At 32.7% G+C, this 13,319-nt stretch overlaps 1 protein-coding gene across 1 annotated transcript in view; it reads right to left on the reverse strand.

Moving 5' to 3' along the window:
* CWC22 (CWC22 spliceosome associated protein homolog) overlaps window positions 1-13,319 on the reverse strand; it is a 62,163-nt gene that overhangs the window by 17,507 nt on the left and 31,337 nt on the right. Inside the window, exons 7-13 of the mRNA XM_004032877.4 lie at window positions 10,901-11,069; window positions 10,460-10,513; window positions 8,226-8,361; window positions 7,932-8,138; window positions 7,783-7,845; window positions 3,183-3,287; window positions 1,852-1,933 (exon numbers count right to left, since the gene is read on the reverse strand). Coding sequence (XP_004032925.2) covers window positions 1,852-1,933; window positions 3,183-3,287; window positions 7,783-7,845; window positions 7,932-8,138; window positions 8,226-8,361; window positions 10,460-10,513; window positions 10,901-11,069 — 816 coding nt within the window. The remainder of the gene's footprint in view (window positions 1-1,851; window positions 1,934-3,182; window positions 3,288-7,782; window positions 7,846-7,931; window positions 8,139-8,225; window positions 8,362-10,459; window positions 10,514-10,900; window positions 11,070-13,319) is intronic.

Raw genomic sequence — 13,319 nt, forward strand, 5'->3', positions numbered from 1 at the left:
GCCTGGTATATAATAAACATAAACTTCCCCTTAAGATAATCACTGTTGATATGTTAACATATTACTTCTAGAATCTGCCTATTTTTACAGTTAAGAAAATACTACAAGCACAATTCTATATAGTTATATAGTTTTTATCCGACTTAATATTACATCACACTGTTTGCTCACATTTAAAACAATTCTCTATTAACCTAATTTTCAGTGGCGGCATAGACTGGACATTTTGATTATTTGTGGTAGAAAATAAGATTGTCTCCATTTTTTTTTTTTGCACTAAACAATTCTGTATATAATTATGTGTCCATATTTATATCTTTAGGAAATACAGTAATAAAAACAAGGGTCAAATAGCATGAACAAAAAGCCCTTGATTCACATTATGTAGCAGGGTGGCTATAGCAAATAACAATGTTGCCAGATTTTGAATGTTGTTACCATAAAGAAATGATGAATGTTTAAAGAGATAGATATGGTAATTACCCTGATTTGATTATACAATGTATAATCACCCTTACGGTATAAATATGTACAATTATTATGTGTCAATTATAAATAAAAATTAACTAATTAAAATTAATAATGTTTAAAAAAAATAACAAAAAATCCCCACAGAAAATCAACATCTAAGACAGGAGTTACTGCTACTAGGACTGACACCACTATGTAGTAGTGGCTATTACTTGTTTTTTAATGCTTTAATTTTTCAAGTCTTTTGTGTGATTCAGAGATTATCAAGGTTATGTTTCTTTTAAATAATTATTCAAAGAGCTCCACTGTAACTCTTCAAAGTTAATGTAACTGCAACACTAACACAGTAAATCTGCTGCTCACAACTGATGACTGTTGGATTTCTAAAAGGACAAACAAATGAAAGGTCAAACCCAAAGAATATTTACCTCTGACAAAATATTTCTCACTTTTCACTTTAAGTTTATATGAAAAAATATTTAATACTTTTTATGTGAAGAGAAAATAAGTAAGGATAAAGCAAAAAAATTCCCAACCAATGTTTTGCTGTTTAACATTCCTCTATTTGAAGATAAACCTAAAGCCAAAAAATGTTCAGACTGAAAACAGATGACTCCTACTTATGAATCATTACTGCTATTACATCATACTAAATGGAAATATACTAAACCTAGTAATGAAAGAAAACTGAGGAAACATTTCTCCTCCAGTGCAAAATGTAAACAGTGTGCCTATTAAATCAATAGGTTGATTCACATACAAAGTACCAGATGCACTAAGATTTAACATCCTCATTTATTTCTCTTCAAAACCAAATTCACATCCTTCAAAGGGAATAGGTTTTGTTTTCATGACATCACATCACACTACTTCTTACTTAGCATTACTTCACAGAGTCCTCAAAATCTTCCTAAGTCTAATTCCTACTTCTGTTTATACTCATTGACATCTGCAGAGCAAATCACTGTCCAACAGTCATCACAACAGTGCTTCTTTGCCTAGAATCAGAACTAGAAACCAAATTTTAAAAATGTTAAATATTATATTTTCATTATAAAATTGGGTACTCTGCTATCTTGTAAAACAGAATTATTTTCAAGTTTTTATTAGTGGCACTTAACTATAAGAAATGATATAGCTAAAAAACCATCTAATTAGGTAACACAATTAGACCTTCCCATTAAGTAAAAACAATTTGCCTGTAAAGCAAAGAACCAACAGAAAGGTACTACGAGCTTGGGCATGGGATGGGGGAGAGAGTCTAAGAATGCTGAGATGGTGTCCAGTTTTCTGTTATGAGACCCTAAAATGTATCCCTGATCTCTTTACCCATCCCTTATCAAAAACAAAAAAAGGATGAATTGAGATATGATGCCTTACCTTGACTGAATAGCAAGATAAATTGTACGACGAAATGAGACCAGGTTAATTTCTGTTTTGTCATGAATAGTTACTTTTTGTCCTGAAAGAAACATAACAAAATTACACAACTGCAAAAATAAATGTGATGAAGTTAAAATGTATCTCTGTACAGCATTTTCTTCAAAAATCTATTTAGAATCAATACAAATTTAATAATATTATCTTTTTACTGTGTAAATTAGTATTTATAGAATTGAAAGTAACTATTTCAAGTCTTTTGCTATATCACAATGTTAGCTCAAAGAAGTCCAGAACCAAGCCAAGAAAACTATTTTTGTTTATCTGTTATCTGCTCATTTAGACACTATAAAAGGCTGCACTCATGCTGTTGTTTGGTAAAATATTATTTCTAGAGTTATAAACCATATCTTGATAATTTAGACGCACTATATAACTCATGTGTAAAAATTCAGTTGCAGAGAACACTAGATCATCACGACAGGCTGGATGAGTCCAACATAAATACATATATTTGTTAAAATTTTCTCTTATTTAATGCATGAAAACTTTCCTTATAAACATTTAATAGTTTTTATCTGAACAGTAAAATGTAGTACATGGATAGAAGATAATTTTAATTAAAAAAGTTGGAAAAAATTAAATCTATTTTTACAAAATATGTTATAGAAGAACAATTGTACTATAAGACAGAGTATTTATTATGCCCTAAAAGGCAAATGTATACTTTTAATATCTTCACACATGCAATACATGTAAATAATGACCAGTTTATTTATGTTCTGATGTATTTATTAACTGTGCCTTAACCAAAGTAAAGTTCCGAGCTTATTTCTGTGAAATAAGGTAATCAAAGCTGAAGAGGAAGAACATACTACTTCTGTGTAAATATAGCTTTTGGCATCTTCACTCTATTTTGCCAAAATGAACAGCAAATATGCAGTCACTCTCATTTGTCACATTCCTGCCAGGGCTACATAAATCACATGAACTCAATAAGAAAACATGTTTTTCGTTGTCTAGAATATAATCAAAGGCATAATATACTAAATTAAAATTGTGCTGATGTTAAAAAATGAATTTGTTTAATACTTTTTGAGCAGTTTCTCAGTCTTGGCAATACTGGCATTTTGGGCTAGATCATATCTTGTTGTAGGGGGCAGTCTTGTGGTTTGTAGGCTGTTTAACAGCAGCCCTAGTCTTCACCCACTAGACGCCATCAGCAGCCGTCCTTGCTCTCCCCAAAGATTGAGAACTATTGTTTTAGAAGATTACATTAGAATTAATTTTAGAGTATCTTATAATATTATTTGAATATGCTACATGTTTACCTTCTTCATCTTCTTCTCCCTCTTCCTCTTCTTCTTCCTCGTCCTCTTCACTACTCCCAGCATCCTGGTCTGTGTTCGAGTCAGTATCTCCCTCATCAAGAATTTCTGTAAAGTACAAAGTAAGTTTAGGAAAAAAATGTGCAAGTCATATACACGTATTTCATTCTGAGAAGATAAATTCTCAGTTCGTTGAAATCCACTGTGGTGTAACAGTTTGCTAGCCAACAAAGATAACCACCAAGCCTCGTGTTATTGCCTAGGTTGTCAAAAAGCATTATAACTGATTTGACTAAAGAGAGCGTATGTATCACTCTTCTGCCACATAAAAAGTGCGCATGAAACAAGGAGATGAGAAAAACAAAGAAAAAGTAGACGATCGTTTTTGAAAAGAGCAAGAGCACTGGCAAATATTAGGAATAGAAGTTAGTATATGGGAGTCAAAATATTGTTTCATCATCAGAAAGAAGACAGTCCATTACAAAAAGTTAAGGCTAGATACAGAAAACAAGAATTTAGGCTAAGAATGTACTTGGAAAGACAAAGAAGGGAGAGAAAATAATTGCATAATTTAGTGTTCACTTGAAATAAATAGTAATGAGATTTTTATTAAAATACATAACTCTAAATTGAACATTACAATAAATTCAAAGACTTTTCATATATAAAACAGAAACAGAAGTTTAAAAGCCTTTAAGACAACTGATAAGACAAGCACTGTATTAGATGATCACTTTTAAAAATACAAATGATATATTCAGAACTGGATGAAAATACTGATGTATATGAGACTACATAAGGCCAGTCATTATGTTAAAAGCAAACAAATGACAAAAACTAAAATTATATTTTGCCCAATGGTGCTCTGTTAGCCTGATAAAAGACTTTGCATACCTGACCAACTCTTTACTTTCGCATTTCTATTATAATCAGAGGGCTTTTAATACAAAGTTCTGGGACCAATTCACTTTAAGAAAAATTCTTAGCAGAGAACTTCACATTATGAGACACAAATCATTTTACAAAAATGAACAGTAGTCATGCAGCCCTTATCTGACATATAAATCTCAAGAATATTTCAAACAAATGTGAATTCAAGAGATAATCTGAAGTATCTAGTTTATTACTATGCAACATGGCTTAGACAGACTTTTAAAAGAAACTATTTAGTATTCAATAGTAGGAAGACAGGCATTCCTGCTGTTTTCCCAAATGCTGTTAAGATCTAAAACACAAGTACACCTGGGTCAGTCGAAGGTGCTAATTACTAAAGCTGTGCCCACTTCCTGCTGGGGCCATTTTTTTATGCCAGCTCTAGAAGAATGTTTTACAAAACAATGAAGGTCAAATGAATTGTCTAATCATTTACATCATCCTCTTCTCATCTCTCCACTTTAGACTCTACTTATTAGAATCACTTAGGCAAGGACAATTGGATTTCATTAACTGAATAAAGTAGTGGTTTCAAAGCATGGTCTAGCAGTCCATGGGGGATCACTGAGACCTGTCAGGTGGTCTGGAGGTCAAAACTATTTTCATAATAATACCAAGACAGTATCTGCCCTTTCACTGTGCTGACATCTGTGATGATGATCCAAAAGCAATGGAGGTTAAAACTTCTGTAACCTAAGCACTAAACAAGGCATCAAACTTCACTAGTAATCAATGTATTCTTTACTGCCGCCCTCTTGAAGTAGAAAGCCAGTTTCATCTGAGAATGTCCTTGATGAATTTTATTAAATCTCAGCCCTGAATATAGGACTTTATCCTAATCTGAGTGATGAAATATAAAGTTCATATATATAGCCCTTCTGTTAAAGACATATATATATATACAATGGTGACAGTTATGTCAAGGAAAACCACTTGTGTGACTGCTTGCTTTGCAAGATGAATTAGCTATTTTTTTCATTTTTACTTGAAAAAAATGGCCAACTAACTATAGTTGTTAGATTTGGCCAACAATTTCTCAAATGCAAACAAACTGAGACTGTCACTTTGGGGAAAACAACTAACAATATCTGCGACGATGATAACATTAGGGTTTTCAAGAATTTTGAAAAACCTGTATCCATCTCTGTGAGCTTGAGAGTTCCCCGATACTTAGATTTTTTTGGACGAGAGCGGTGGTAATATTATTAAATGTGCTATCTAGGTATTACATCAACATGTTAATTTGATCTTGATAATATTAATGTTAACATTTAAAAGATGTGCATAACTCAGTGAATTAGTATTTTCTAAATGACTAATGCAACATTACAAAATCATGCATGAGTAAAAGATTTATTTAAAGTGACAAATGGATTCTAATGCAACACTATCAAAGTTCATTGATATTGTTTCAGAATTCACACTGCAATTAATCTTAAAATTACTAGTTGTTAAATATTGGCATTTATCGGAAAAGGCTGTTAAAATATTGCTCCCTTTTTCTAACTACATATCTATCTGGGGCTAGATTTTCTTCACATACTTCAATTAAAACAACCTACTGCAATAGATTGAATGTAGAAACAGATATGAGAGTCCAGCTGCTTCCCATTAGGCCAGACAGTAAACTTTACAAATAAAATTTTATAAAATATATATATAATACAAAATATATAAAACATCATTCTCACTAAATTTGTTTTGTAAAATAACAATTTTTCTTTTTTTTTTTTTTTGAGATGGAGTCTCGCTCTGTCGCCCAGGCTGGAGTGCAGAGGCGTGATCTTGGCTCACTGCAACCTCCACCTCCCCAGTTCAAGCGACTCTCCTGCCTCAGCCTCCTGACTCGTTGGGATTATAGGCATGCACCACCACACCCAGCTAATTTTTATATTTTTAGTAGAGACAGGATTTCACTATGTTGGTCAGACTGGTCTTGAACTCCTGACCTCGTGATCCGCCCACCTCCGCCTCCCAAAATGCTGGAATTACAGGCATGAGCCATCATGCCCGGCCCGTAAAATAACGATTTTCATAAAAATATGTAATTTATGTTAACATATACTAGGTTTGCTATTATTCCGAAATAATTTAATAAATATTCTTTTATATTGTTTTAACCTTTAATATAGTAAATAGCAATAGATACAACCCACATAAAAAGAAGCTCTTTGGAGTTGTCAATAATTTTCAAGAGTGTAAAGGGATCCTGAGACAAAAGAATTTGAGAACTGCTATAATAAAAGAAAGTACTACTTTCCAGGCATTGGCCAACTGCCTAGATGCTAAAGAAATGGATAGAGAATTCTCAAGTTTAAAAAAGAAAGAAATCAAATCAGGTGTATCTAAGAATTTCACAAAAAACATTTGGCATTTTTCAGGGAGACTGTAGGAAAAGAGGTTCACAAGAAAAGAAGGCAAAATGGATCTATGGAGTTCTCTGTTTGGAAATGAAATTATAACAGAAAAAAAGAATCTGGCATATTACAGTGAAAAGCTCCTAGGAAATCAGCATCTAAGAAGAGAAACTCATTATTATTATTATAACAGATTTTTAGGATAATGCATAGGAATGGAAGATTTCTCCCAATTTTACTTTTCATTTCAACCTTCTACTTCTAAGCACTACTGAACAATGGGATGCAGACAGAGACAGAGTTCTAGGTTTCTGCTTTCTCTGTATATGAGACTACATAAGGCTGGTCTTTAAGTTAAAAGCAAACAAATGACAAAAACTAAAATTATATTTTGCCCAATGGTGCTGTTAGCCTGATAAAAGATTTTGCAAAGCTAACCAACTCTTTACATTTCTATTATAATCAGAGAGCTTTTAATACAAACTTTTGGGGTTTAATACAAAGATAAATATTTATTGCTTCCACAGCAATAAATACTTCTCCAGTAAAATTACAACTCAAGAGAAATAAGCCCATAAAATTATTATGTAAGTAGGCCTGAGTGTTAGCTTTAGGAGGAAAATAATACAAATGTGAAAATAGTAACTAATAATAGCTAATAATAGCTATCATTGTAGATGATAATACACAACACTGTGTTTTATATATCCTTCCATAAAAAGGTAACATTTAGTCTTCCAACAAACAAGTAACTTGCTACAGGTCACTCAGCTAGTAATGTCAAAGATAAATTACACATCAAAACCTGTCCAAAATTAGTGCTTACAATATACCAATGATGTACAAATGAAAATGATCAATTTATTTTATCAGAGAGGCACCAATACTATGATTCATCCTACCAGAAGGATATCAACCTGACCTCAAGAAACAATGAAGTATATAGCACTTTACAATAAAGTATACCACTTAATTGAATACTAAACTGGGTGGCACAGAATGTAAATGGTAGAGAAGCTAAATAAAGGCAACCACTAATCTACGAATGTTTCTTAAGATGGGTGAGACGTAAGTGTTGCATAGTTTAGAGGGAAAGAGGAAAGAACAATGGGGTAAGTAATTCAGAATGAAGTAAAAAACCCTGGGCAAGCACCAGGAAAAAAATAATGCCCGAGGAAACAGCTAAGAGAATAACTTTATAAGACTAGCGATTCATTAGGTGGGGATCTCTAAATATTTCCTATCAGTATTACATAACTACTTAAATTGCTTCTACTTATCCAAACTAAATTATTTTATAAAATTTTACATACCTTTCTTAATAGCTTTGTACTTCTCTTCATTCTCCATAAAATTAGGATCCATCTTGAAAACATCTAAAAAAAATTTAAAAGTTAATGTTTATTTTCTATATTTACATTTGTTGGTAAGCCTCTTTCCAACTAACATGCCCCGGACTTACTAAGAACATCTTCTGGATTATAGTCATCCTCCAGAGGGAGCATATGGGTGAACTGATCATCTTCTTCCACCAAATCAAGACCTTCTAGGATAATGGGGTGGTCCTTGAATCCATCTTTCCGTACAGCAAACATCACTTCAATCATATACTGAACTCTTTTGTCAATTTCAGACTCATGCAGAATGTTTCGAAGGCGTTCAAATATAGCTAAAGGTTAACAGAAAGAAAAGACAATAAAATAAGCAATAAATATTATAATAAAAACTTAACATCAAACTATGAATGTACACTTACCATTGATTCCTCTTGGTGACACTTGTGTTAATTTGAGGCCACATTCCTTAAGAAAACCAATAGCTACTTCAACGCTATCATCTGTTGGTCTTTCCAGGAGCAAAGTGAGCATCTCTAAGCATAAAACTTCGTGTGCCTTAAATAAAATACATATACAAGGAAGAAACAAAATGCTTTTACATACATTAAATTATTTTTATAATTTATAAAAATTAGTAAATCTGTTTACAATAATTATATTGCACATATGATGGGCAAAGTTTTATAAAGCATACTCCAAATATGGGATACAATTTTTCTATCACTTTTATTATCTATCTACTAAGAATTTTCAGATGACTGTTCCAAAAATCTTAATTTTCTATGATGAATACAACTATTTGAATTATCTTCAGAAGAAATATTCTTAGCCATTATGTACGGAAAGTGTCATAGATAAAATATGTTAAAAATCATATACTACTTTCTAATAAGGTAATTATTTTCATAATTACTACATAAGAAATAGTAATATGACTTATAATACCCTTCTCCATGATCACAATTCTTTATATACATTTCCCAATTCATTCTATCAGCAACTCTATTAGACACAAATAGTCCTTAAGTTACACGAATACTAATTTTATCAGAAAATATCTTAACAACTTCTGGAACACAACAGTTTTGAATAGTCTATCTTTTTTAAAAAAATTAAATCAAACTATTACTGGCCACGTTCAAAAACTGACATTTATAAACAATGCCAGGAAGAGTGGGAATAAAATTCTATTGAGAAGCTTTGCTAAGAGAAGAAAACAAACTACAAAGAATGTTTAAAACACCATACATATGCCTTTCTAAAGTCAGACAGTGATTTAAGATGGTGAGGAAAGAAGTTTAAATCTCAACTCAGGAGATATCTTCTTCCAGCTGTGCACAACATCAAAGACACCCACTACTTCTTTTTACTAGGGGAGGAGGGGTGTCAAACAGTCTTAGGTCAGTGTCCTGTACCACAGCTGGAAGATGCAAAAAATTTATCATATAGAGTGTTTTATGGCAACGCCAAAAATCTCTAGTCTAAGTGTAATACACATTTAAAAACGGAAATATATCTCTGTGGTTACAGATGTGAAATTAAGTTTCCATGGTCTTAAGTAGCAAGTTATCACTGTAATAATATGATGACTAATTAGGTCAAAATCTAAAAGATTTCTAAGAGTGAAAGAATTTTCATGTAAATAAGAATCAAAATATTTAATATTAGTGAAATAAGACTAAGCATGACTTTAAAATTCTTCCTGTTATACATGATATTAAATTGGAAATGATAATATATATCTGAAGGAAACTTTTGAGTATGAGCAAGAACAATTTTACCACTTTCATGGTTAAATAAAAGCTAAATCAAAACCATCAAATAATGAATATAAAATAAACACAAACTGAATAACGGCATGATAAAATCACCTGCATTTGAAACAGATTAAAATCGATCAACTCTATTCTATCAAGTGATTCTAAAAATATATGACTATACCTGTGTGGTTGCAAGGAATAGAGGTTTTTGTAGAATATCAGATATTTATTAGATTCTCATGAACAGCAGGGAATGAAGTGGAGGAGATACCAACTTTATTGTTTTATAAAAATGAAGGGAATGGTTCTTCAAAGGAATGGTTTGCAGTCAAGTAACCATGTATAGTATTAAGTCAGATTAATTTGATAAATATCTAAAGTGTTTTGATCAGCATCAAAGTGTTATGTTAAAGAATATTAAATACGGCCAGGCGTGGTGGCTCACACCTGTAATCTCAACACTTTCGGAGGCCGAGGCAGGTGGATCATGAGTTCAGGAGATCGAGACCATCCTGGCTAACATGGTGAAACCCTGTCTCTACTAAAAATACAAAAAAAACTAGCCGGGCGTGGTGGCAGGCGCCCGTTGTCCCAGCTACTTGGGAGGCTGAGGCAGGAGAATGGTGTGAACCCAGGAGGCAGAGCTTGCAGTGAGCCAAGATTGTGCCACTGCACTCCAGCCTGGGTGACACAGCGAGACTCCATCTCAAAAAAAAGAAAAAAAAAAAGAATATTAAATATATTTATTACAGTTTTAAAATGAAAATATCATCCAACATATTTATCCCAAGGACTATAAAGCAAAGCAAAAATAGAGAGGTATCAGTGAAGTGGCATCAACCCTCTGGTCTAATGCCACTGAATGGGACCAAGTATTGAAGATAATTACTTACCACATTTTGGTTAATAAGATGCGCCACAAATTTTGAAGCAGTCAGGCAAAGTTGCTGAAAAATAAAGGTGGAAAGTTAACCTATAAACTAAACCCAATTTTCATTTATTTACATAATCTATGGCCTACTAACATCATCTATTTAAAACATGTACCACACAAGTATAATTTTTACATTATAAGAAAGTTACAAAATAAAACACATGAAAGAGTATCCCTTCTGGTTAAATAGTTATAGTTCTACAGTTATAGCCATCATTTTTGTGGCTCATCAATAGTGGCCAGGGATATTTAACAGAACAAAGAAGTTCTCATGAAAGACAGTTTTTAAAAAGCATTATGTTATGTAGTTGTGTCAAAATCAACCTTGCTTACTTTTGTTGATACTGGTTTATTAGTTTGTTCCTATGTATCATTCTACTTACAAGCCATTCATATATACCTTGTCATTTCTTCGATAGCCTTTTCGAAAATTAAGAATTAACCTTTTGAGGATTAATTCTCCAATTTGTGGAAATTTTGAGTTGATAATTGCCACTAATGCTGCATAAACATGGGTGAAGATTGGAGAAGCACTCTGTGCTTGCAAAACAGACCTGGACAGCAGTCCTCTGTTTAAAAAAGAATTTAAAAAGGAGTCAACAAAATCACCAAATTAATTAAACAAAACAAAAACTACTAAAATTCAGTAATATTTCTCTATAAGTAATCATAAAATCTAAATCAGAACTAACTGGAAAGAGTTTGTCTTACTAACAAATAAAAATTGTTTTTCAGAAAACGAAATGTGAATTTGTGATTTTGTAAAATAGAATGAAGATTTTACTGCAATTTATCACCAAAATTTTACTCTCTACATATAATTCCTCTTTTCCCAGTCTGTTATATCTAATCATGAATTTGAGGCTTTTAAGGTTCATATAAATAATTTCTTTAACATTTTCAAAAAAGTAAACAAAAGCAGACCTGTTTCAAAAGTATAAAAGGTAGACAACAAAAAGTTTCTACTACAGATCTGTCATTTTTATAAAATTAATTTTATGATTAAAGACAAATTTGGGTTTAAATCTTTAAGTCTAATTTTAGTAGAATAAAATGAAGATGTGGAATACTCCTGTGAGAAATAAAGAAACAAATTAAAAGCAATGCCAGATTAATGCTAAAACAGTAACAGGAAATTAAAAGGTACCTACATGTAACTCATTTTGAAAATGGTCATGTTTCTCTATGCATTTGATGAGGAAGGGGAAAGGCAAATTGGGCAAACTAAAGTTATTTTTAGCAATGTAATGACAAGTAATTATTGGATTGCCAAAAGTCAGGAAAAAAAGTCTTAATGGTAGTTTTAGATATGACAACTGAATCACTAGAGTGGAAAATGAGAAAAAGGATGCAGCTTATAAATTATAGTATCTTTAGCAATCCATAACTCTTCTAAGTCTACTTTTTTTCTAAGTAAATTGGAGAGATCTCTGCCCACTTTTGAGGATAATGGCTGTCTCTTGATCAACTTTCTCTACCTCTAAAACTTGCTGCTCCTACTTTATACCCCCACCTTTTTTGGAGAGGTTGGGGAGAGACAGGGTCTCACTCTGTCACCCAGGCAGGAGTGCAGTGGGGCAATCTTGGCTCACTGGAAGCTCTGCCTCCTGGGCTCAAGCAATCCTCCCACCTCAGCCTCCGGAGGAGCTGGGACTACTGTGTGCCACCACGCCCAGCTAATTTTTGTATTTTTCATAGAGACAGGTTTTCACAATGTTGCCCAGGCAACTCCTGGACTCAAGTGATCCTCTTGCCTCAGGCTCCCAAAGTGCTAGGATTACAGGCTAGGATTACAGCGACCGTGCCTGGCCACTACATTCCATATTTTTTAAAAGATGAATCATAGTCATGTAAAATGACATGAGAAAACAGCCCTCAGATTTTAAAATAATAAATACAACATGGAATAATTCTATTTTCTGACCCTTTTAAATATCACCAATTGCTTAAAGCCACATATTATAGAATACAGTGATTCCCTTCTGCTTTTCTAAAATGTATTGCTCATCTTTCCCATTTCTCTCACATTCCCATTTCACTCTCACTAGAAATTAAATTGGAATAAAGGCCATATATGACGAACCCATAGCTAATATACTCAACAGTGACAAGCTGAAAGCTTTTCCTCTAGGATCAGGAATAAGAAAAGGGTGCCTACTCTTTCCAATTCTATTCAACATAGTACTAGAAGTCCTAGCCAGAGCCATTAGGCAAGAGAAAGAAATAAAAGGTATCCAAATCAAAAACAGAGAAGCCTGTTTGCTGTAAACAGGATCTTAATACAGAAAACCCTAAAGACTTAACTAAAAAATTGTTAGAACTAATAAACTAATTTAGTAAAGCTGCAGACACAAAATCAACATACAAAAATCAGTAGTGCTTCCATATGCTTACAATGAACTCTTTCTGAAAAATCAGGAAAACATCCCATTTACAATAGCTATGAAAAAAAAACTTAGGAATAAATCTAACCATGGAGATGAAAGATCTGTACACTAAAAACTACAAATTGCTGATGAAAACATGGAAGAACATGCATGACATCCCATGTCCATGGACTGAAATAATATGTTAAAATGTCCACAGTACCCAAAGCAACATACAGACTGGACTCAATCCCTATCAAAATTCCAGTTACATTTTTCACAGAAATAGAAAAAACAATCCTAAAACTCACATGGAACCACAAAAAACTCCAAATAGCCACAGCAATCTTGAACAAAAAGAACAAAGCTGGAGGCATCACACTCCCTGACCTGGAATCTGCTACAAAGTTATAGTAATCAAAACAGAATGACAATAGTATAAAAACAGACACA

The sequence above is a fragment of the Gorilla gorilla genome, chromosome 11 (genome assembly GCF_029281585.2).
Source record: "Gorilla gorilla gorilla isolate KB3781 chromosome 11, NHGRI_mGorGor1-v2.1_pri, whole genome shotgun sequence".
Classification (NCBI taxonomy): Eukaryota; Metazoa; Chordata; class Mammalia; order Primates; family Hominidae; genus Gorilla; species Gorilla gorilla.